Source organism: Pelophylax lessonae, assembly GCF_965119305.1.
Source record: "Pelophylax lessonae genome assembly, chromosome: 2".
Classification (NCBI taxonomy): Eukaryota; Metazoa; Chordata; class Amphibia; order Anura; family Ranidae; genus Pelophylax; species Pelophylax lessonae.
Genome location: NC_138769.1, coordinates 377,623,453 through 377,646,980, shown reverse-complemented (window position 1 = coordinate 377,646,980; position 23,528 = coordinate 377,623,453). Strand labels below are relative to the sequence as shown.

The window sequence follows — 23,528 nt, the reverse complement described above, 5'->3', positions numbered from 1 at the left end:
GGCATGGCCACATGTAGTCTCCATTGGGAAGGCATGTGAGAGGATGACAAAACAGGATAACAATTGGAATAGAGGGACAGATCACAGTCACCCTATAACATGAAGATCCTGAATGAAGACCTTAATAGCAGGACTGCAAGGCAATATTTTCATGCTGCAGAATTACAAATATTGAAAACTTCTTTAAAAATGATTTCTAAATGTTAAAGCGTAGGCAACTAGCAATTTCAGAGGTCAGTCAGGAATGGCAATCTATGTATTTCAGTACAGGTTTCTGTTCAGTAAATGATTTTAATGTGTTAGTTTATTTTTTATCTGCACTAACATCAAGATTTTCAGGACAAACTTTTGGGGTGTACCCCCTGCTTCAAGGTCCAAGCAGTACAGCTACAATCACCTCAAGAATATACAGCTGCAAGAAAAAGTATGTGAACCCTTTGGAATGATATGGATTTCTGCACAAATTGGTCATAAAATGTGATCTGATGATCATTATCTAAGTCACAACAATAGACAATCACAGTCTGCTTAAACTAATAACAGACAAATAATGAAATGTTGCCATGTTTTTATTGAACAAACCATGTAAACATTCACAATGCAGGTGGAAAAAGTATGTGAACCCTTGGATTTAATAACTGGTTGAACCTCCTTTGGCAGCAATAACTTCAACCAAAACGTTTCCTGTAGTTGCAGATCAGACGTGCACAAAGGTCAGGAGTAATTCTTGACCATTCCTCTTTACAGAACTGTTTCAGTTCAGCAATATTCTTGGGATGTCTGGTGTGAATCACTTTCTTGAGGTCATGCCACAGCATCTCAATCTGGTTGAGATCAGGACTCTGACTGGGCCACTTCAGAAGGTGTATTTTCTTCTGTTTAAGCCATTCTGTTGTTGATTTACTTCTATGCTTTGGGTCATTGTCCTGTTGCAACACCCATCTTCTGTTGAGCTTCAGCTGGTAGACAGATGGCCTTAAGTTCTCCTGCAAAATGTCTTGATAAACTTGGGAATTCATTTTTCCTTCGATTATAGCAATCCGTCCAGGCCCTGACGCAGCAAAGCAGCCCTAAACCATGATGCCCCCACCACCATACTTCACAGTTGGGATGAGGTTTTGATGTTGGTGTGCTGTGCCTCTTTTTCGCCACACATAGTGTTGTGTGTTTCTTCCAAACAACTCAACTTTGGTTTCATCTGTCCACAGAATATTTTGCCAGTACTGCTGCGGAACATCCAGGTGCTCTTGTGCAAACTGTAAATGTGCCGCACGGTTTTGTTTGGACAGCAGTGGCTTCCTCTGTGGTATCCTCCCATGAAATTCATTCTTGTTTAGTGTTTTACGTATTGTAGATTAGCTAACAGGGATGTTAGCATTTGCTAGTGACTTTTGTAAGTCTTTAGCTGACACTCTAGGATTCTTCTTCACCTCATTGAGCAGTCTGCTCTGTGCTCTTGCAGTCATCTTTACAGGACGGCCACTCCTAGGGAGAGTAGCAGCAGTGCTGAACTTTCTCCATTTATAGACAATTTGTCTTACCGTGGACTGATGAACAGCAAGGCTTTTGGAGATACTTTTATAACCCTTTCCAGCTTTATGCAAGTCAACAATTCTTAATCATAGGTCTTCTGAGAGCTCTTTTGTGCGAGGCATCATTTACATCAAGCAATGCTTCTTGTGAAAAGCAAACCCAGGACTAGTGTGTGTTTTTTACAGGGCAGGGCAGCTGTAACCAACACCTCCAATCTCATCTCATTGATTGGACTCCAGTTGGCTGACATCTCACTCCAATTAGCTCTTGGAGATGTCATTAGTCTAGGGGTTCACATACTTTTTCCACCTGCACTGTGAATGTTTACATGGTGTGTTCAATAAAAACATGGCAACATTTCATTCTTTGTGTGTTATTAGTTTAAGCAGACTGTGATTGTCTATTGTTGGGCATTAGATGATGATCAGATCACATTTTATGACCAATTTGTGCAGAAATCCATATCATTCCAAAGGGTTCACATACTTTTTCTTGCAGATAAAACAAACTATGCAGCTTTGATTAGAGTTGAACAGTGCCTTCGTTATACGTGTTGGCCATTTGCGTACCTCATAAAGCCTGACTTGAAAATTCCTAGGACGTTGCAAAGAGGATCCCAGCTATTACTGCTCACCTTCACCATTACAGGAGTGAGCTCTCAAAGTCTGAGCTCAGAGCTACTTTGAGGAGGTTTGAATCAAAGAGCTCACTCCTGTGATGGAAAAGGTAAACAGTAATTCCTGGGCCTCTCTTAGCAACAGCCTAGCAATGCTCTGGGAGTTTTCCAGTCAGGCTTCAAGAGGTATGCAAATGATCTACACCTATAGCAGGGGCATTTATTCAATTTTGGTCAAAGCTGCACATCTTGTTTTCATTTACAAACATCACTTATCTGCATAGGCAGTTTTTTGGTTTAAAATGGTAATAAACCCAAAACATAATATATTGCAGCTTACCAATCTTTAGGTGCGGTGACTGCTTTCATTTTATTTTTTAAGCTTTCTACCTCTGTCTTCATCTGCTGATCTGGCCAGGAAAACACCTCCTGTGTTAGCGTACCACTAGGAGCACAGTGCCACCATGAACAAAAACACAGGGGCACCCTTGAACAGCAGCATTGTCAGTCTCTGGGGAGGGGAGTGTTAGATGCACTAGCAGATATGGATACACTAACAAATTGAAGCCAAACACCAGCCTGCACTGCCCCCGTGTCCATCTCTCATAATTCCCCAGGCTGCTGACATGTGTACAAGTAGTCATTTTCTTTTGCTTTCGGGATAAAGGTTTTACAAGCGGATTATTGTAAGCACCCCTGTTTGTGGTAAAGTATTTGTCTCAACACTAAATTTGCAGGAGAGCTTGTTCTGTTAAAAACAAACAGAATTATGGACAAGATGAAAATAAAGGATAGAAAGCTGATGCAGCTATCACTTCTAAAAATTAGTAAGCTTCAACATAAAAAAAATACTTGCATTTACCTTTACTACCACTTTAAAGGGAATCATTGGTCACAACATACACTTTCATTTCATAACAAGTATTGTAATAGCAATAGAAATAATAGTAATGTTTGGCAATCCCTGCATGCTTACATGAAAATCTTCTTTCATGATGTGAGTTCTGCCTGTCTGCTGGCCATCTCATTCCAAAAACTTCCAGGATTCCTAGCATGCTTTTCAGCTTTTCCTCCTACATATCCTATTGTACCATGCTGCCTGCCTGCACCAATTCCTGTACTGACCATGCCTCCTAAAACTCCTAGTTCAGAAGGCAGGCTTTGTGAATTCTGTGACTCAGCAGTGCCACTGCCTACCCACAGGGCATAGTGAAAACTTGTTACAGAATTCAACTAAGTGCTGCGGGGGAAAAGCGCGGGATCAGAGTGAGCTGAGCGTGTGTGTGGAGTGGAGCGCGTGTGTGAGTGAGGGAGGGAGAGAGAGTGAGTGAGAGTCGAGTGACTGAGCCGAGAAAAGTCGAGATAACAAATCCGGGAAGCGGACGAGGGGGAGAGCGTTCCCGGAAGCAGAGGCAGTGTGCAGAGAAGCAGCTGCAGCTGCAAGCAAGGCGGGGGAAGAGAGCTGTGTGTGGAGGAGGAGCCGCGGATGACACGTACGGGGAAGCCGCACGAGGAAGCCGGGTGCGGGTACAGAAGACTCAAGGGACCAGTGACAGAGCGGCGGAGGACTGAGGGATGTGAGTAGGGAGACTGATCAGCTGATTGGGGGGTAACTAAGTGACTGTGACCTGCGACTGACTGCTTTGCGACTGACTGTGCTCTGCGACTGACTGTGCTCTGCAACTGACTGTGCTCTGCGACTGACTGTGCTCTGCGACTGACTGTGCTCTGCGACTGACTGACCGTGCTCTGCGACTGAGTACCTGGGAGGACTGGTAAGTATCTTAGCAACTGGTGAGTATCTCAGTGACTGGTGAGTACTCCAGGTTTAGTACCAGGGGAGAGATAGAGGTAGAGTAGGTTAGGAATAGCAGGTCATTACTAATTATCCCCATAGAGTAGAGGGTAATAATGTCCGACAGGATTGGGGATGCCACTCAGTGCACTTCTTGTTCCATGTATGCGTTCCTTGACGAACCAATCGAGGGCGAATACTGCTGTGCAGGATGTGTGCGACTTGTTTCTCTGGAAGCCCAGATCCTGGATCTAAAAAAACATAGTGGCAACACTACGTAGCATCAATAACCTGGAAAGGACCTTGGACATTACCCATCAGGCGCTGGCAGGGGCCAGCATAGAGGTGGGAGGAGTAGAGGAGATGCAGGCATCAGAGGTAGGCAGTTGGGTGACCGTTAGGAAGGGTAGAGGGAAGAGTGCCAGGGAGGCCAGTCCTGAGTTGGAACACCCTAACAAATTTGCCAAGTTGCATGATGATGGGGATATCAGCTCAGGGGTGGCAGTGCTGGAGCAGGCGCCCTCCCCCAGCTGCCAGGGGAGTGGTGGCTCCAGAAAGAAGGGGGGCCGAGACTCAGGAAAGGTTAGACAGGTTGTGGTAGTGAGGGACTCAATCATCAAGAGGACAGAGAGGGCAATCTGTCGAAAAGATTGCGGTAGCCAGACAGTATATTGTTTACCGGGTACTCGAGTTCGGCACATCGCTGATCGGGTAGACAGATTATTGGGCGGGCTGGGGATGACCCAGCGGTCATGGTGCATGTGGGCACTAATGACCAAGTAAGAGGAAGGTGGAGAATCCTAAAGAACGATTTCAGGGACTTAGGGAATAGATTGAAGAATAGGACCTCCAAGGTGGTTTTCTCTGAAATACTGCCTGTACCTCCAGCCACACCAGAGAGGCAGAAGGAGATTAGGGAACTTAACAAGTGGCTGAGGAACTGGTGTAGGAAGGAGGGGTTTGGGTTCCCGGAGAACTGGGCTGATTTCTCAGTCTGCTACCGGCTCTTTAGTAAGGATGGGCTGCACCTTAATGGGGATGGTACAGCTCTTTTGGAGAGAAAGATGGCCACCAAGTTGAAGGGGCTTTTAAACTAGGAGACGGGGGGAGGGCTCAGAGGTAGAGTCAGTCAGGAGGGAGCAAAGGACAGAAGGCAGTATTAGAGTCAGCAGCGACAGTAGTTCCATAACGTCAATTGGGGGGTCTGTGCGGGAAAACCTCAGACCAAACAGGAATAAAAATAATCACCATTCACTTTCAACTTCCACAAAACTAAGAGGGGTATATGCAAATGCCAGGAGCCTAGCTAATAAAATGGATGAGTTGGAAATGTTAGCACATGAGGAGGACATAGACCTTGTGGGAATAACGGAAACTTGGTTCGACACCTCACATGACTTGCTGGCCAATATCCGGTGTACCGGAAGGACAGGGTAGGAATAAGAGTGGGAGGGGTATGTCTCTATGTCAAGAATAATGTAAGGGTGATAGAGAGGAGTGATATTATGGATATTATATTGTATCATATTATGAGTATGGAGTTAGAATCCGTGTGGGTAGAACTCCATAGGGAAGAAGTAAATGGAAAAGTAATTGTGGGGGTTTGCTATAGGCCACCCAACCAAAGGGAGGAGGTAGAGCTGGAATTTATATCACTGTTGGGTAAAGTGGCAAAACTGGGATCAGTCATCATATTTGGGACTTTAATTATCCCGACATTGACTGGGAAGAGGGGACTACTCACTCACAGAAGGCCCGTCTATTCACGGAAACCTTACAGGACAACTACATGTCTCAGTTGGTGGATTCTCCTACTAGAGAAAATGCAGTGCTGGATCTATTGATCACTAATGACCCAGATCTAATCTCAGAGTCAGGAGTCCAGGACAACCTGGGCTCTAGCGATCATAGGATGATCACATTTAGCATATATAACAATATAACAAGGCAAGTGGGGAACATAGGAACCCTAAACTTCAGAAGGGCAAACTTTCCCAAATTGTGCTCAATGATGGAAAGGGTAAACTGGGACCAAACCCTAGGAACACTGACCACAGAGGAAAAATGGGAATGCTTTAGGAACATATTAAACAAATGCACCTCGCAGTGCATTCCTATGGGAAATAAATTTAGAAGAGACAAAGCCAAACCTGGCTGGCTAAACCGTAATGTTAAAAAACGTATAAGGGGAAACCAAATGGCCTTCAAGAAATATAAAACAGAGGGCACAGTATCGTCTTTCGAGCAATACAAGGAGGCAAATAGGAAAAGTAAATACGAAATCAAAATGGCTAAAATCAAGTTTGAGAGACAAATAGCGGAGGATAGTAAAAAGAACCCAAAGAAATTCTTTAAATATATCAACAGCAAAAAAACTAGGGCAGAGCATATTGCAGACATAATTAACGATGATGGGAGGATGGTTACAGAGGACACTGAAAAAGCAACCATGCTGAACGCCTTTTTCTCGTCAGTCTTTACACAGGAAAAGGAGGGGTAAAATGACCACGACTATATGGTTAGTAGTAATACACAGGACTTGCCGCTATGGCTAACAGAGGGTGAAATCAGGGAAAGGCTGGACAAAATTAACACAAATAAATCACCAGGCCCGGATGGCGTACATCCGAGAGTACTCAATGAACTTAGTAAGACTATATCTAGACCACTGTTCCTGGTCTTTGCTGACAGTATTATGACAGGAATTGTACTAACGTGATACCGATATTCAAAAAAGGGCAGAGGCATGTCTCGGGAAATTATAGGCCTGTCAGTCTGACATCAATAGTATGTAAACTTCTGGAGGGGATGATAAGGGACTATATCGTAGGGTTTGTTAAAGACAACATCATCAGCAGTAATCAGCACGGGTTTACAAATGGGCGTTCTTGTCAAACCAATCTCTTAACATTCTACGAGGAGGTGAGCTGTGAGCTAGATAGGGGGAGACCAGTGGATGTGGTGTACCTGGATTTCGCTAAGGCATTTGATACAGTTCCCCGCAAGCGCTTAATTTATAAAATAAGGTCTGCAAGCATCGACTGCAAGGTTTGCTTTTGGATACGGAACTGGCTAAAAGGGCGTGTCCAAAGGGTGGTAATAAATAGCGCATACTCAGACTGGTCTGAGGTGGTAAGTGGGGTCCCCCAGGGCTCAGTCCTGGGTCCAACCTTGTTTAATTTATTCATAAACAGCATTGAGGATGGGATCAGTAGTTCTATATCAGTTTTTGCAGATGACACAAAATTGGGCAGGGCAATAACTGCACAGCATTAAGCAGATATCCTACAGAATGACCTGAACAAAATAACAGAGTGGGCATTTACATGGCAAATGAGGTTTAATGTGGAGAAGTGTAAGGTTTTGCACTTGGGGACTAAAAACATAAAAGCACAATACACTTTAGGGGGGGAACCTTTGGGGGAATCAAAAATGGAGAAAGATCTGGGAGTCTTGGTAGAGGATAGACTAAGCAATAGCATGCAATGTCAAGCGGCAGCTGCCAAAGCCGGCAGAATATTAGCATGCATAAAGAAAGGGATGTATTCCAGAGATAAAACTATAATCCTTCCACTTAATAAAACTCTAGTATTCTGTCCAGTTCTGATCGCCAGTCCTCAGGAGGGATGTGTTGGAGCTGGAGAGACTCCAGAGAAGGGCAACTAAACTAATTAAGGGATTGGAGGACCTTAATTATGAAGAGCATCTGCAATCGCTTGATTTATTCTCCTTGGAGAAGGGACGCCTGAGAGGGGACATGATAGCAATTTATAAATACCTCAATGGTGATCTCAGCATAGGAAAAAAAGCTATTCAGTCGAAAGGATTGCACGAGGACTCGAGGGCATACAATGTGATTAGAGGAGAAGCATTTTAACCTCAGGCAACGTGGGGGGTTCTTTACTGTTAAGGGCCACAAGATTGTGGAATTCTCTATCACAAGAGGTGTTTTCTGCGGGAAGTATGGTGGCTTTCAAAAGACTCTTAGACGTACATCTCAAGGATCACAACATTCAGGGGTATGAGAGATGATTACGGCCACACACATCTACACAGGTTGAACTGGATGGACTATTGTCTTTATTCAGCCTCACCTACTATGTAACTATGTATGGGATTTGCAAAGTAAGTTTAGAAAGAACTAGAAAAAATTTAAATAAAATGTTAAAGATTACTTTTCAGTGGAGCAAGATACTTATATTTTTCATACTCCTTTGTATTTTTGGAAATTATACTGTTAGCAGTGGAGAGTACCACCTAATGTAAAGCAACCCTTTCCTTTCACAAAATTTCAAAAACTGCATTTAGATGTTAGGCTTATAAACATCTCATTGGTGCGTAATAAGAATAAATTCTCTGCTCCAGTCAGTCAGTAGAGAACCAGTTATTCCCCAGTTAGGTGCCTCTTAAGTACCTTAGGTTGGTTAAAACAAGCTGTCATTCACAGAGACACCTCTGCTCTTTCTGTGATTGCCATGTGTCATTGATCTTTGCATGATTCAGCAGCCAGAGGAATGACAAGAGATGGAGATGAGGGCATTGTTGCTGACTTGACAAAAAGTTGCTATATATTATGCGGAGCCTAAACAAATTATGAAAAGCGCCACAATGTTTGCATGCTTGGGAAATGTAAAGGTTTACTTTAAGGTCAAATCTAAAATTCTTCAAATGGTTTCATTAAAGAAAAAATTAAATCTGATATGATATAGCAATATTAACTGCAGTAATGCCATACATACTTGAAGATCCTTTACATTAGGAAAAGGAATTCCTACAGTTACAACTGCCCGGGCGTTGTCATCTGAAAAGTCCAGTCCTTCACTCACTTTACCTCTGCAAACAGCAATCAGCAGGGCACCATCTGAAACAACACATACAATTTTGTAGTTATTTAAAATAAATCTACATGAAGCTACCCAAGGAACTGGAATAGTTTCACAGCTACCCTGACAGAAGTAGTTTCACGTCTCATATCATAATGCATTACGAACAATATGGCATAACACTGTGACAAGAAAAACATATACGGGTCAATATCTAAAGCAGTGAATGTGACTTTCATCAAGCATTCTCTGGCGGAGGATGTTCCAGGTCCATGATTATTAAATGGCAATTGACCGATTATCCACCAGACAAAGTTCAGTGAAAGTCATATTCAGTGCTTTATACATAGACCCTCTAGTATCCCAGGCAGACAAACATTCAACGCTAGATATATCTACCTCCTGCTGTTGGAATAAATGAAGCTGTGTGACAGTTGTTTGTATTGAAAGAAAGTGGATATACTGCAAAAAATAGAAAATTTGACGTTCCTGTAAATTCTGTATATTGGAGAACCTAAGAATCTTTTTATAGATCATGGGCTTTGGGTTCAACGCCACTACCTTTAGATGATTGGAAACTGGCAAAAGCTTCACTGGGTCCACCTTCCAGTGTATTCTTATAACCCCACCGACTCCAGGAGACTTCAGTTTTTTATCAAGCACTAAGGAGATCACAGAGGGACAAAAAAACAAAAGAGGGGGACCTGTGTCTTTTTTTTTTATCAAGCACTAAGGAGCTCACAGAGGGACAAAAAAACAAAAGGAGGGGGACCTGTGTCTTGTACTGTTTTCCAAGATATGGAATTCTAACAGGTACATCCAAATTCCTATTTTCCATTCTGTATCGTACAGCACAGGACACAAGAATTGATTCATAGATTAAGAGATGTCCCATAGCAATAAATCAAGCTAAAACAGCAGCAACAGACCCACAAAACACAAGAAAGGTCAAATGACCCAAATAAACAGGTAACAGCAGAAGCACCTTGCAGTCGACACAAGTAAAAGCAGGGGCCCAAACAGCCTCCTGGCAAACAAAGATATTTGGAAGAAAATGTGCACAAAAGATGAGCTCTATATAAAAGGTCGACGACCCAGTTGGGTGGAAAAGAACTTTCACACTAAAGGAGGATTTCAGGAAAAGATCTGGGTGCTTAGGTAGTAAAAGGTCAGGGGAAACAACAGATAGGATGTGGGCTTGGCAACAAAAAGTATTGCGGTAGCAAGACTCCAAGGTATCCTGCTCAGGAAGTGACAAGGGGCCCAAAAAAATATGTGCCACAAAACATGGTAGTCTTCTCCCCAGTAGACTACTCCTTCACCCTGAACTTTCAGTGTAAAAAGGTTTTTTAGCAGGTCAATTGGGCTTGGACCTGCAGTAGATGGAGGGGACAAACAGATCTTATACAAGAGGCATGTTCATTCCTTAGGGAATTGTGATAATGGGGTAGGAACCCCCTTAATTCAGTTGTTGCCAGATGGTCTGTGATTAGCCCTGTCTGTACCATATGATCACTGTGACTAATCAGAGATCAACACAATAGAAACAATGAATGGCATGAATAGAAGCCATCCGTTGTGTACAATTGTTATGTGATCTGCTGTGATTGGTCACAGCGATCACATGGTAATGGCAGCAGCAGCTGGCAACACTGATCTGTCATCCACCTTGTCCGGTACAAACAAAAAAAAGTTTTATTACTCAGATAGTTACATTATCTATATCAGTGATCATTAACTTGTGATCTGTCTGAATTTTTCTGCTCATTAGCCATACTTATTGTTAGTGGATTTTATGTGTGGACCAAGACAATTCCTCCTCTAATGTGGCCCAGGAAGGTCAAAATGTTGGACACCCCTGTAAAAGAAGGACCAAAGGCAAAAGCTGCAATCTTGAAGAAAGTTTGGGATTATCTATATCAGGGTAAAACTAATTTTATTTTTCTCCAGCCCAGTTTGCCATAGTCTGGGCAAAGGAAAAAGTGGCTAGGGCTGGATGTAGGGCAAGGCCGGACAAAGAAAGAGTTCTTCAGTCCTTAAAGGAGGGGGTAGACAGACCACTGCTTGTAAAATTCTACTTCTATAGGATAGGCATCAAAGTTGTCATAAAGAATGAATAACCTCTCCAAGCTTGGCCAATCATTGTATAAGGTGGAAGCATGTTTTCAATGGCTGTATCTCTAAGGTATTTAGCAAGAGGTAGGACAACCAACTATCAGCTTCAGTTGTCAGCAGAAAATGGTGGCTGTAAGTGTGCAGGATGCTACAAGCACTACAACACTAGGTAGAGAGAAACTTATGGTAGTGAGATGAAGACCACCAAACTGAAATAAATAAACCCTATAAAGTTGAATGACACACTAAAATTTGAGATTCTCTTCCCCTCAATAAACTATGTCTTATCCTGTGTCTAACTGCTTGTGTGGATAGCACTGCAGTATGTCTTGTAGGATAAAGATGTAGTGTATATTACAGATCCATCAAGACAAGTATATCCAAGAACCAATATGTATAAAGGTACAGGAGACTAACTTGCCTTGTCTACATCACTAGTCCTGTTTAGGGTCCAGGCTTTGCCTTCTGCAGTAGGCATACCCCTTAAGGACCTGAGTGCCGTAGGAATGGACCAGGACCCTGGACCCTTATAGCACCCTGCAGCTACACTTGTTGCCCCACATTCCAAGGTAAGCACTAAACACAGGATCTAGAGCCAATAGCAAACATACCGCCAAGGTATACTTGATGGTAACAGAAAAACTGAAACTGCTAGTGAGTCATGAAAAGCAATAAGCAGTCATGTCTTGATAGAAGTGCCAGTCGAAGGTAAAATAAATCTGGTGAAAAATAGTAGGAAATTCTTAGAGAAGAAAAAAAAGAGAAGGCATCCATCACATAAGGACACTAGCAAAACACTGGAGTCTCAAGTGGGAAGAGTTTTATGAATACATTGGTCTATGAATCAATTCTTTTGTCCTCTACTGTAGGATAAAATAGATACATTTGCACATAAATATTATAAAACTGTCAAATCTATATGTAAAGACAAAAATAAATTTTGTCTGCTACACTAATGGCTGCAACAAATATCCACAATTTCACGTATTTGGTATACTTATAATCTTTTTTCATTTGCTCTTACAACACACAGATTTGTCAAACATACCTTTTTCACCTCTAAAACGTATAGCATCATAATAGATCTGCAGCAATCTATCAAAGTCCGTCTTATCTCCTCCTTGTGGTTCTTTAATGACAGTCTTGATTTTCTCTAAGTTCTCCCATAAGCCTGTATGCATCCATCTGTCTTTTAATTTTTCCAGCATCTGAAAGATTCAGTTTAAGAAATTGTCAGTGGTTTATATAATAATATTCTAGTCTACTAGGCAGTCTCATTAACAGTGAAGCTAGCTTTATAGTGTTTACACTATACAGAAAGCTTTAGCTGGAAATTTGCCTTTTCATGCTTAAAACAGATAACAGGAAAAACAAGGTCTATAGCCATAACGGTTTACCAGCAATGGTGTTGATGGCTAATACTGAACCCTGGTAATCCTTTTGTATCAGCCAGCAGATGGTGTTTCCTGAATGGCACAGTATTCCTATAAACCATATACATTACGTTCTTTGCAAAATAACCTATTAAAATACTGAAAAATAACACTTTCTACAATTTCAGTTATTTAATAAATACAGGTACAGGGCTGGGGATATAAGGAAAGGTGAGCATAAGCTGCTGGGAAAGGGGGGTGTTACCAACTTAAATCCAGTATTGCTTGCAGAATTAAAATTTGCCATACAATATTGCTTGGTGTAGAAACTTTCAAAAACTCTCTCAAAAAAACATATAAATGCCTAAAGTATAAGCCTCCTTAAAAATGCATTTAAAATGAAATATGTAGAAAAAAAACAAATCTAAAGTACAGTAACACATGAGAAAATTTCAATTTACTGACTTTGACTGGCTACTAAAGAATACTGCATATTGGTTTAAATAAGGCAGATAGTTTATCAAATATATCTTCAGAACAGTAGTCAAATTTTTTATCTAAAAGACCTGAACTCTATTTATTATAAAAAGTCGACATATTGGGTCTACACAGTGATGTTTATTAGATATGTTACACAATGAAGAGTCATGAAAGGTATCTGGAAATGACATTTACTGCACGCTCACTTAGCTGCCAGCAGAGCTGTTACAACTATAATCATTCCAGAACTGTTATACTTGCAAAGAGACTACAAAATTAGCACTCCAATTGGGCAGTAAACATATTGATATGGAATATCACGATGTAAGTGAGCTGTGAAACAAATGAGCCATTCAGGAAAGGTAAGGAAAGGATGGCTAAATGATTAAAAGATAAAATGATTTAACCAGAACCTTCCATTTAGCTTTTTATACCAAGCGGAATCTACTGGGCATTTCACCAAACTGAAACACTAAATAATATTTCAACCTGCCTCAGTTAATACTTAGGGAGAATAAAAACTAAAAAAAATCTATTACATTCCCAATAAAATCACAGTATCAACGCTGTTGTTAGTGCAAAAAGTCAGTGAGTCTCAGAGGAAATTCATTGATCTAAAAGCCTTTTGCCATGCACGTTTTCTCATGTGCTTGATGCTTACATTTTCTTCTTGGTTAAGCATTGCTTTAAAATCTAAGTGCTTCAGTGCTGTTAAGAGAGAGGGTTGAAGGGTCATGAAGAAGTTTCTAAGATGTAAATAAAGTTAAAAAAAAAACCAAACTGCTCTGTCAAGGGTATTTCCGAAGATTCTCCGTAAAACCATAGAGTGAGAGGGCTTCCCACAGATGGAAGCGACTGTTAAACTAGATGGACTTGTGTCTTTTTCAACCAGGCTATGTAACTATGTAGCCATGAGCGTTGACAAAGCAGTGCTGAAGGGGATCACTTGGCAAGTAAGTCTGCCAAAATTTACTAATATGCTCTGCATACCAATACATTATGGCATAAATCTCTTTTTTTTTTACCAGGTTTAACATTATTGCCATGGCCTGCCTAAATTCCCCAGCCATTTGGATGGACAGCTGCTAAAGGAAAGCAAAGTGTCCTCAATATAGGAGCAGCTGTGGTCATATTGTAAAAAATTAGGAGAGGATGTTGATTGGCCACATTCTGCGGCCAGACTTTACCCCCTGACACCCAGGGCAGAGGGGAAGAGAAACCGCACTGGGGGGCTCAGGAGCAAGGTGCCAGGAGCCAAGAAAGAGGGGAGACTGAATGCGGTGCTGTGCACAGAGCTGGGGAGGGCAGAGAGCACCATGAGGGCTGCTGGTGAGTTGTGCTGAGTTGCAAGCAAAGCCCAGAATAACAGAGGCTATAGGGCTAGAGAGACTGTCTGCAGGAGCACTGACTCCAACAGGTGAGGACTAAGCTGCTTTACAGTATTGAGCTACTTTGGGTCAGACACCAGAATGAAGGAGCTTCAATTTGCAGTGCTGCGTTGAGGAGAGAACTTAGGAGGCCCACCCGGCTGAGAACTGAAGGCTCCAGAGATAGAGATACCTACAGATTGAGCTTGCGATGGCTTGAGGGGGGAGCCCCGTGTGTAGTGTGACTTCTCACTTGACCTCTGCGGGGCAGACTTTACCCCACACAAATGTTGAGAGGCCTCTTAGGTCACCTGTATTGATATTGACGTTGCTGTTGGTTTTACTAATGTGCTAATAAAGTCTTTTTTTTTTTTTTTTTTTATACTTTCTTGCTCTGTGCAATGGTATTGGTCCCATACCCCCTCTTCTGGGGTCCCCCGCCGGCACTGTCCATTCTTTCTCTTCTCCAAGAGCCCCTATAGCAAGCTGTGTGCTAATGAGGCACTCGTTTGGGTGCATGCCCAAGCTGGGCTGTGTGTATCCATACACACATACAGTGCAGCTCAATCTTGCCCCCACTCCCTTCTCACAGGATCTGACTGACAGCAGCAGGAGGCAATGGCCAGTGTCCAGTTAATGCAGAATGAGAGGAAACTGGGCCTGCCGACGGAGACAGTGTTGGATTGAGAGTGGATTCAGGTAAGCATTTAGAGGCATGGGGGGTTGAAGAAATGCCATAGGAACGTTGTTTACCTTAATTTACGAATTGCAGAAATCTAAACATTTTCACCTTTATAATGACTTTAACTTTATTGCCATATGGAGTGTTAGCCCAGAATTTTAAGGTATTCCCTTTGGATTATACTGTAAATACTCTTGCCAAAAAGAGTGAACATGAGTTCACAGTCTTCAACTCCAGCAGACTGTGTGTTAGACTCCCCACTGGCCAGTGTTATATTTAGGACCTCAGTATTACATATAGGCCATAGTGTTGTCCCTTATATCTGGCAATAACTGTTGTTGTAATTGTTAAGTTTTCCTCGTTATTGCCATTTGTCATCAGAAATTATTCTTCTACAAGGATTTAATTGTTTCTCAAATAAAGCCCAGTTTACACTACTAGTGTGTTAGTGAGTTGTTTGTTCCAATTACCACCACCACTGGGGGAGGACCTGACATCTATGCAGCAGCTTCCTGGGGAATCTGTGCTACATATCGGAATACTTTTTTTTTTTTTTTTTTAGTAAATCTGCCTTAAGTTCAGCAGAAAGCAAGCACTATACACAGACAACCCCTGCTTTTAGTGTATATTGTTTACATTTACTTTATTAAGAAAACAGTAAGGGGAAAAAGAAGGAAGGGGAAAAAAAAAAAAAGAAAAGGGGCCATTAAAACTTGCTATTTACCACTTGCTGGCCGCCCCACACAGATTTACTGCGGCATAATCATGTGGATTCGGCGGTGGCGTGATTAGACACAGCGGGAGCCAGAACGCAAGAGGCTCTGGCTCGATCGCTGCCGGTCTCCCGCGATCTTTGGCTAGAATGACAGAACAACTGCCTGCTTAAGTAAACCAAGCTGGCGGGTCTTCTGTCAGAGAGGCAGAGCTTAGCTGAATCACCGATCTCTCCCTGCCTCTGTCCAACCCATCTCCCCCACACAGTAACCACAAAAGGGAACACATTTAACCCCTTGATCACCCCCAGTGTCATTTATACAGTAATAGTGCATATTATTTAGCACTGATTACTGTATTAATGTCACTGGTCCCCAAAAAATGTCAGTTAGGTATCAGATCTGTCCGCCGCAATGTCGCAGTCCCGATAAAAATCACTGATCACCATTACTAATAAATAAAAAGTCCATAAATCTATCCCGTAGTTTGTAAACGCTATAACTTTTGCGCAAACCAATTAATATACGCTTTTTGGGATTTTTTTTTTTTTACCAAAAATATGCAGCAGAATACAAATTGGCCTAAAATGAAAAAAAATTAGATTTAAAAAAAAAATAAAAAATTATTAGCAATGTTTTATAGCGGAATGTAAAAAATAACGGAATTTTTGTAAAATCTTACCATAAAATTCCTTTCTCTGAGTCCTCCGACAGTCGCCGCCCACTCACAAGTCTTCACCAATGGGTATTGACCTTTGTTTCGCAGGAGTAGCTAGGCACAAGATTTGTTAATAACAAAAGCTTTTAGCATAGACACACCCCTAGGGGCTGTCCCCTTAGTCAATACCTCCCTGCACCAGCATTCCCAACTCAGTTTGGTAGCATAGCAGTAAGAGTACACAAAAACCCCAAAAGAGGGGTGGGGGGCGGCGACTGTCGGAGGACTCAGAGAAAGGAATTTTACGGTAAGATTTTACAAAAATTCAGTTTTCTCTTACGTCCTCCGACAGTCGCCGCCCACTCACAAGTCTTCACCAATGGGATGTCACAAAGCAGTGTAGACATGAGGGGTGGGAGACGCAGCCGCATATCAAGCAACGCAGTACCCACATAAGAGAAAGGAACCTTACCATAGTAAGAGAACCAACTGGGCAACAGGAAAACATGCTCAACAGGAGCAACAACCCAGGAAAACAAGTAACCCAGGGGCAAAACACCCCAACAGCCAAGGACCCAAAAACAAGGGTCTCTAAGGCACTGCCGCACTGAGAACTTTACGGCCAAAGGAGGCATCGGCCGATGCCTGAACATCCACCTTATAAAACTTTGAGAAGGTGTGAACGGACGACCAAGTTGCCGCCGTACACACCTGGGCCACAGAAGCCTGATGCCGGTAGGCCCAAGACGTACTCAAGGATCTGGTAGAGTGCGCCTTCACAGGGAAGGGAGGAACCTTCCCCTTCAAAGCATAGGCTTGCTCAATGGTCTGTCTGATCCATTTGGCGATTGTCGCAGCCGACGCCGCCATGCCCTTCCGAGGTCCCTCAGGAAGGACAAAGAGGGAATCCGACTTGCGAAAAGATTTAGTGGATGATAGGTAAACCCTGATCGCCCGGACAACATCCAAGGAATGCAAGGCAACCTCCTTCGGATGCTTAGGCTTCGCGCAGAGCGAAGGCAAGACAATGTCTTCATTAAGGTGAAAATCCGAGACCACTTTCGGAAGAAAGGATGGAATAGGTTGCAAGACCACCTTATCCTTGTGAATCACCAGGTAGGGAGAGCTGCAGGACAAAGCCGCCAGCTCCGACACCCTGCGAGCCGAAGTGATCACCACCAAAAAGGCTACCTTTTTGGACAACAGAGACAACGAGATCTCCCTGATTTTTTCAAAAGGAGCATGTTGCAACACGGACAGAACTAAGTTCAAGTCCCATGGAGGCAAAGGTTCCCTCCTAGGAGGGGCCAAATGTCGCACCCCCTGAACAAAAGTGCAAATCAATGAATTTGACGCCACAGGGCGCTGAAAAAGAACGGCCAGCGCAGAAATCTGGCCCTTGATCGTGGCCAGCGCCAAACGCTGGTCCACTCCAGTTTGGAGGAAAGCCAACACTCTCGACACCGAGTATGAGCGGGGGGAAAACCCCCTGGACTCACACCAGGCAAAATACGCTTTCCAAGTACGGTAGTAAATCTTCCCTGAAGAGGCTTGTCTAGCCTTGATCAAAGTGGGAATGACCTCAGGGGAGAGACCCCTATCCTTCAGGACCTGGCTTTCAACAGCCAGGCCGTTAAAGCCAGCGACTGTAAAGCAGGATGGAATATCGGCCCTTGAGACAGAAGGTCTTCCCGGAGCGTCGACTGCCAGATTGACGAGGTCTGCGTACCAAGACCGGCGAGGCCAGTCCGGTGCCACCAGAATCACCGAATGCGGTTCCGAGGCTAACCTGCGAAGGAGCCTGGACAGTAGTTGAATCGGGGGAAAGGCATACATCAGACGATACTGATGCCAGGGCGCCACTAACGCGTCTGAAGCGTCCGCCTGAGGATCGCGCGTTCTTGCCACGAACCTTTCCACGTTGGTTGTTTAGACGAGACGCGAACAGGTCCACATCTGGGGAACCCCACTTCACGCACAGCATCTGGAAGACATCCGGGTGAAGGGACCATTCCCCCTGGTCTAGGGTCTGGCGACTCAGATAGTCCGCCTGCCAGTTCTCCACCCCCGGTATGTGAACTGCCGTTATCGCCGGGACGTGCGTCTCGGCCCAGGACAGAATGTCGGCCACTTCCTGAGCCGCCCGGGCACTCCTGGTGCCCCCTTGATGGTTGATATAGGCCACTGCGGTGGCATTGTCCGTCTGAACCCGAACTGGACGGCCCTGAAGCTTGAACAGAGTCCAGAACCATTCCCAGATAGGGAAGGCGAACTGAAGGACACAGAGTCGACTTCGGAATGTTTATGGTCCAACCGAACTCTTGCAGTGTCTGCACCGTGGTGGACAGGTCGGTCACCAGGCTCTGGCTGGCATGTGACCTGATCAGGAGATCGTCCAGATACCCCAAGACAGCAATGCCCTGTGCTCGTAACAGGGCCAGAACCGGCGCCAGCACCTTGGTAAAAACCCGCGGAGCCGAAGCGAGACCGAAAAGTAACGCCACGAATTGGTAGTGATCCTCCGCAATGGCGAATCGAAGGTACCTCTGGTGTCCCTCGAAAATGGGGATGTGTAGGTACGCATCCTTCAAATCGATGGAGGCCATGAATTCCCCCGGACTCAGGGCAGCCACCACTGAGCGCAGGGATTCCATGCGGAACTTGCGAACACGCACGAAGCGGTTCAGAGCTTTCAAGTCCAGAATCGGACGCACCTTGCCCTCCTTTCTGGGCACAGTGAACAGAGGCACCGGAACCACCACTCCTTGGGCCCGCAGGTCCCGCACCGCCAGGTGCCGATCCTGCAACCGCTCCGGAGACAGCTGAAGATTTGAGGGAAAAAATCTGCCCGCCGGCCGAGAGAGAAATTCGATCTTGTAACCAGATCGAACGATTTCCAGAACCCATCTGTCCCAAATGCGGGTCAGCCAAGGTTGGAGGAAACCGCGCAGACGTCCCCCCACCCCAGAAACGGGTGAGGACGCCCCTTCAGGCGGAACTGGCAAGGGCAGCCGAACCGGACTGGCCGGACTTCTGCTTACCCGCCCACGGCTTCTACTGGGAGCCTTGGCCTTTGAAGGGCTTGCCCTTGGATTGCGACCGAAAGGCACGAAAGGACTCCTGAGAGGGCCTAAACGAGGAGTTCCGTTTACCACGGAAGGACTTATGCTTGTAAGTCTGGGGTAAGAGAGTACTCTTGCCCCCGTAACTCCTTTAATCAGAGTATCCAAAGCCTCGTCAAAAAGGCGAGAGCCTGCGTAGGGAAAATCCGCCAGCGTCTTGCGAGAAGATTGGTCGACCGACCAACTTTTTAGCCATATCAGACGACGGTTCAGCACCGCCACGCTGGACAGGCGTGCAGCCAAAGGAGCTAAATTCAAGTCGGCATCACACAAGTACATGACACCTTGATGGATTTGATCCAGCATAGCCAACGTGGTAGGCGGAGCCGAATCAGCCACCAGGGTGCGCCTGAGTACCTTCGTCCAATCGGCAACTGCCTGGGCCGCCATAACAGAAGCAAAAATAGGCTTCAGCATAGAACCAGCAACCATATAGGCATGACGGGCAAGAGACTCCAGCCTCCTGTCCGTAGGGTCCTGGAAAACCGGGGTATCCTCAGAAGGAACCGCAGTAGCCTTGTTCAGAATGGCTACCGCGTGATCCACCTGAGGCGCCACACACCAACGCTCGTCGGTGGAGGGCGCAAACGGATAAAGCAGTTTAAACTTATTCGGCACCGTAAAGGGCTGCGCCACTGCTCATTAACAGTATGATGAAATTCTGCAGGGCAGGGAAAAACCTGCGCTGATTTGCGGGTTCTTTGCGTTCCAAAAGAGGACACCCTAGCAGGAGGAGTGGGCTCATCCTCTAGGTGCAGTGTCTCCTTAATAGAGGTAATCAGCTCATCCATGAGTGCAAGCTCTTCAGGCGAGCCAGGGGGGGAAACATCAACCCCTTCCACCTCTGCCTCCCCCTCAGACCCCATAAGGTCCAGAGATGAGCGAGACCCTGAGAAGGGCACGCCAGCCACAGCAGCCACATCGCCCTCTGAATCAGAGGAAATGGATAACCTGGCCCTTTTTGCGGATCGATCAGCCATCAGCATCTGCACCTGAGAAACCAAGGACGCCACTACCGCGGCCAGATCAGCCCCCTCGGGGGGTGCAGCAGCCCCCTAGTCCCCCACCAGGGCGGTGGGAAACTTGCTATCCTGAGAATCCATGCCCACAGCAATGAAAGGGAAAAAAGGTACTGGCCCTTTAACACCACGGCGAGCGCAGCTCACCGTACACTACTGCATGCACCGATCCCGCAGGGATAGAGGACACTGAGCAAGGAATGACAGGACAAAGAAGGTAAAAACCTGGAGAGAGCACAAACAGGCTGCTGCCACCGATCGCTGTCCCAGAGAAAGAGGAAGTGATGCAATAACCGGCTGACTGATATAGCCTATGAAGGCTCCGCAAAAATGGCCGCTCGGCTGAGGGATGAGGCTACAAGAAAATGGCGCCAGCATGTGCTCGAACGAGCGCGGCCTGCCAAAATGGCGGCGAATGGCGCCAAAACACGGCGCTGTACAGGGACAGGGCCGGCGATAGTATTTTTGCAAAAAAACATGGCGGGTCGCAACAGCGGCCGCCGCACAAGCATGTCTGTACCCATATCTGCACCCAGAGCAGAACTCACAGCAAAGCGGGAGGGCCCCCCCCCCTCGCAGCCCACAAAGACAATGCAAGCCATACAGGGATCTGACAGGGAGCCCGCAATTTACACAGACATGGGGGTTACACACAGCCACAGACTGACACCCACACAGGAGGTCCCCACACAGAAGGTGCTTACCGTACCGGATGGCGTGGGGAGCCGTCTCTAGCGACAAACCGCTATCAAGGAAGACAGGGAGTGCTGCAGCCAGGACGCTTGTGGACTGCAGCAAGAAACCGCAGCATGGCGTCCAGTGAGGTAGCCACCTCACAGGCAGCATCCCTGCAGCGAACAGGGATGGGTCGTTCAATGTGCCAGGGCAAACCTAAGCTGAACGCTCGATGGCAGGCTGGGGATCCATCTGGCCCTCAGCCCTGAGATCCAGGGCGGCCAGTCCGAGACCCAGCTCCGCATGAACATCTTCATCCGAAGAACCCTAAACTTAAGCTGACAAAATAACAGCTAGTTAAAGAAAAGAAAAATACTTGAAATAAAATCAAAAAAGGGTAGAAGGCTGAGACTGAAGCCCCAGCACAGGAAAGCCTGCTACTCCTAAGCTAGGCAAGATCAAACTGAGTTGGGAATGCTGGTGCAGGGAGGTATTGACTAAGGGGACAGCCCCTAGGGGTGTGTCTATGCTAAAAGCTTTTGTTATTAACAAATCTTGTGCCTAGCTACTCCTGCGGAGCAAAGGTCAATACCCATTGGTGAAGACTTGTGAGTGGGCGGCGACTGTCGGAGGACGTAAGAGAAATTGAGTTTTTTTCAAAATTGTCGCTCTTTTTTTTGTTTATAGTGCAAAATTTAAACACCACAGAGGTGATCAAATACCACCAAAAGAAAGCTATATTTGTGGGGAAAAAAAGGACATCAATTGTATTTGGGTATAGCGTTGCACGACTGCGCAATTGTCAGTTAAAACAACGCAGTGCCAAATTGCAAAAAATGGCCTGGTCATTAAGGGGGTAAAACCTTCCAGAGCTAAAGTGGTTAAAATTATTTGATATAATAAGCTAAAGTAATATATTGCAAATGTGATTTTTTTTTTTTTTTTTAAATATAATATTTATACAAATCTGGCTTACAACATTTGTGCCTTATTCTGAAAAAGTTAAAAGGTACTGTTGCTTTGATCAAAATTGTTGGTTGCTAGTTTTATTATGCATGTTTAAATTAAGAAAAGAAGACATTAAAAGCAAACCCCAAGTGTGGAGAAAGGCAAAGTATTATGATCAGCAATAAGCTTGCTGCATGCACAAAAACACGGTAAGAAGTAAATAATTTATTGTCATATTTTGAAGTCAGAGTTTGCATCACTCAGCTCACAAACCAGAGTACTTCACTGCTATGATTTCTCTACTGGGACAGTGACAAAGTGCCTCCCACCATAGAAGAAAGCAGCACTGAACTGTCTTCCCAGTGCCATAAATCAACACTGTAGCCTACAGGATGTCTCCCTGGTACAAACATACCATCAATTTTTCAATAACCATGTTAAATAATGGAGCATTTGACTGTGACAAAAGTAATGAAAAATGAAACATTTTGCACGCCAAAGGCTGCTGAAAAAAAGAAAAACGTTTATATATTTCTTTAAGAATTGAAAAAAGGAATAAAAATATTTTCTCCTGTAAGTTTCAAAATAAAGCACACTGTTTACCCAAGAACTGTGATAGAAATGAATCCTACTGTTTACCAACAAATTACACTGAATATAAATCACCTCCCAATTCATGAATAGGCTATAAATTATTAGGGATGCACCGAAATGAAAATTCTGGGCCGAAAACCGAAACCGAAAATGCAGGATGCCCTTGGCCGAAAACCGAAACCGAAAATGACTTTTTTCCCCCAAATAATTTTAAAATAGATAGAATAGGGGCATACACCAAAAACAGGCAGGCGTACACTTGTAGCTGCCACCCTGTCGCAGTATAGTGATTAATTTAATTACCAATGATATTTGTATTATGCAGCATGAGGGGGTTCATGTACTGCCACTGCTGGTCACTGATGAATTAGTGACTGACCAGTGGCAGTTAATTAACCCCTTTGTGCTGCATTAGTACAACCAGTATCAGTGTTAATTAACACTGGTTGCACTGATACTGGTTGCACTAATGCAGCACAAAGGGGTTAATTAACTGCCACTGGTCAGTCACTAATTCATCAGTGACCAGCAGTGGCAATACATTAACCCCCTCATGCTGAATAATACTAATACCATTGGTAAGCTCGCCTCAGCGTCCCTCCCCCCCTGCCTCAGCGCCCCCCCCCCGCCTCAGCATCCCTCCCCCCCTGCCTCAGCGTCCCTCACAATCCCAATGCAATCTCCTTACTCTCAGCTCCAGTCCTCCTGTGTCCTTCCTTTCAAAAGACCCACCTCTGGCCGGTGGCCTGCCTCCCGGTGATGTCACTACTACTGCGATCTGTGCATGAATGAACTAACACACCGGGAGGGCGGGCGAGCGGCCGCTAATAGCTATAACTCTGTGAGCGCTTCACTTCCCTGTCAGCGGAGATACATGCATGACAGGGAAGTGAAGCGCTCACATAGTTACAGCTATTAGCGGCTGCTCACCCGCCCGGTGTGTTAATTCATTCATGCACAGATCGCAGTAGTAGTGACATCACCGGGAGGCGGGCCACCGGCCAGAGGTGGGTTT

The 23,528-nt window shown here is 44.8% G+C and overlaps 1 protein-coding gene across 1 annotated transcript in view; it reads right to left on the bottom strand.

Annotated features, from left to right (window-relative positions):
- The window catches only part of BRIP1 (BRCA1 interacting DNA helicase 1), a gene marked incomplete at its 5' end in the record, with an annotated part of 552,808 nt that overhangs the window by 68,992 nt on the left and 460,288 nt on the right, over nt 1–23,528 (bottom strand). Inside the window, 2 exons of the mRNA XM_082245708.1 lie at nt 8,684–8,805; nt 11,931–12,090. Coding sequence (XP_082101834.1) covers nt 8,684–8,805; nt 11,931–12,090 — 282 coding nt within the window. The remainder of the gene's footprint in view (nt 1–8,683; nt 8,806–11,930; nt 12,091–23,528) is intronic.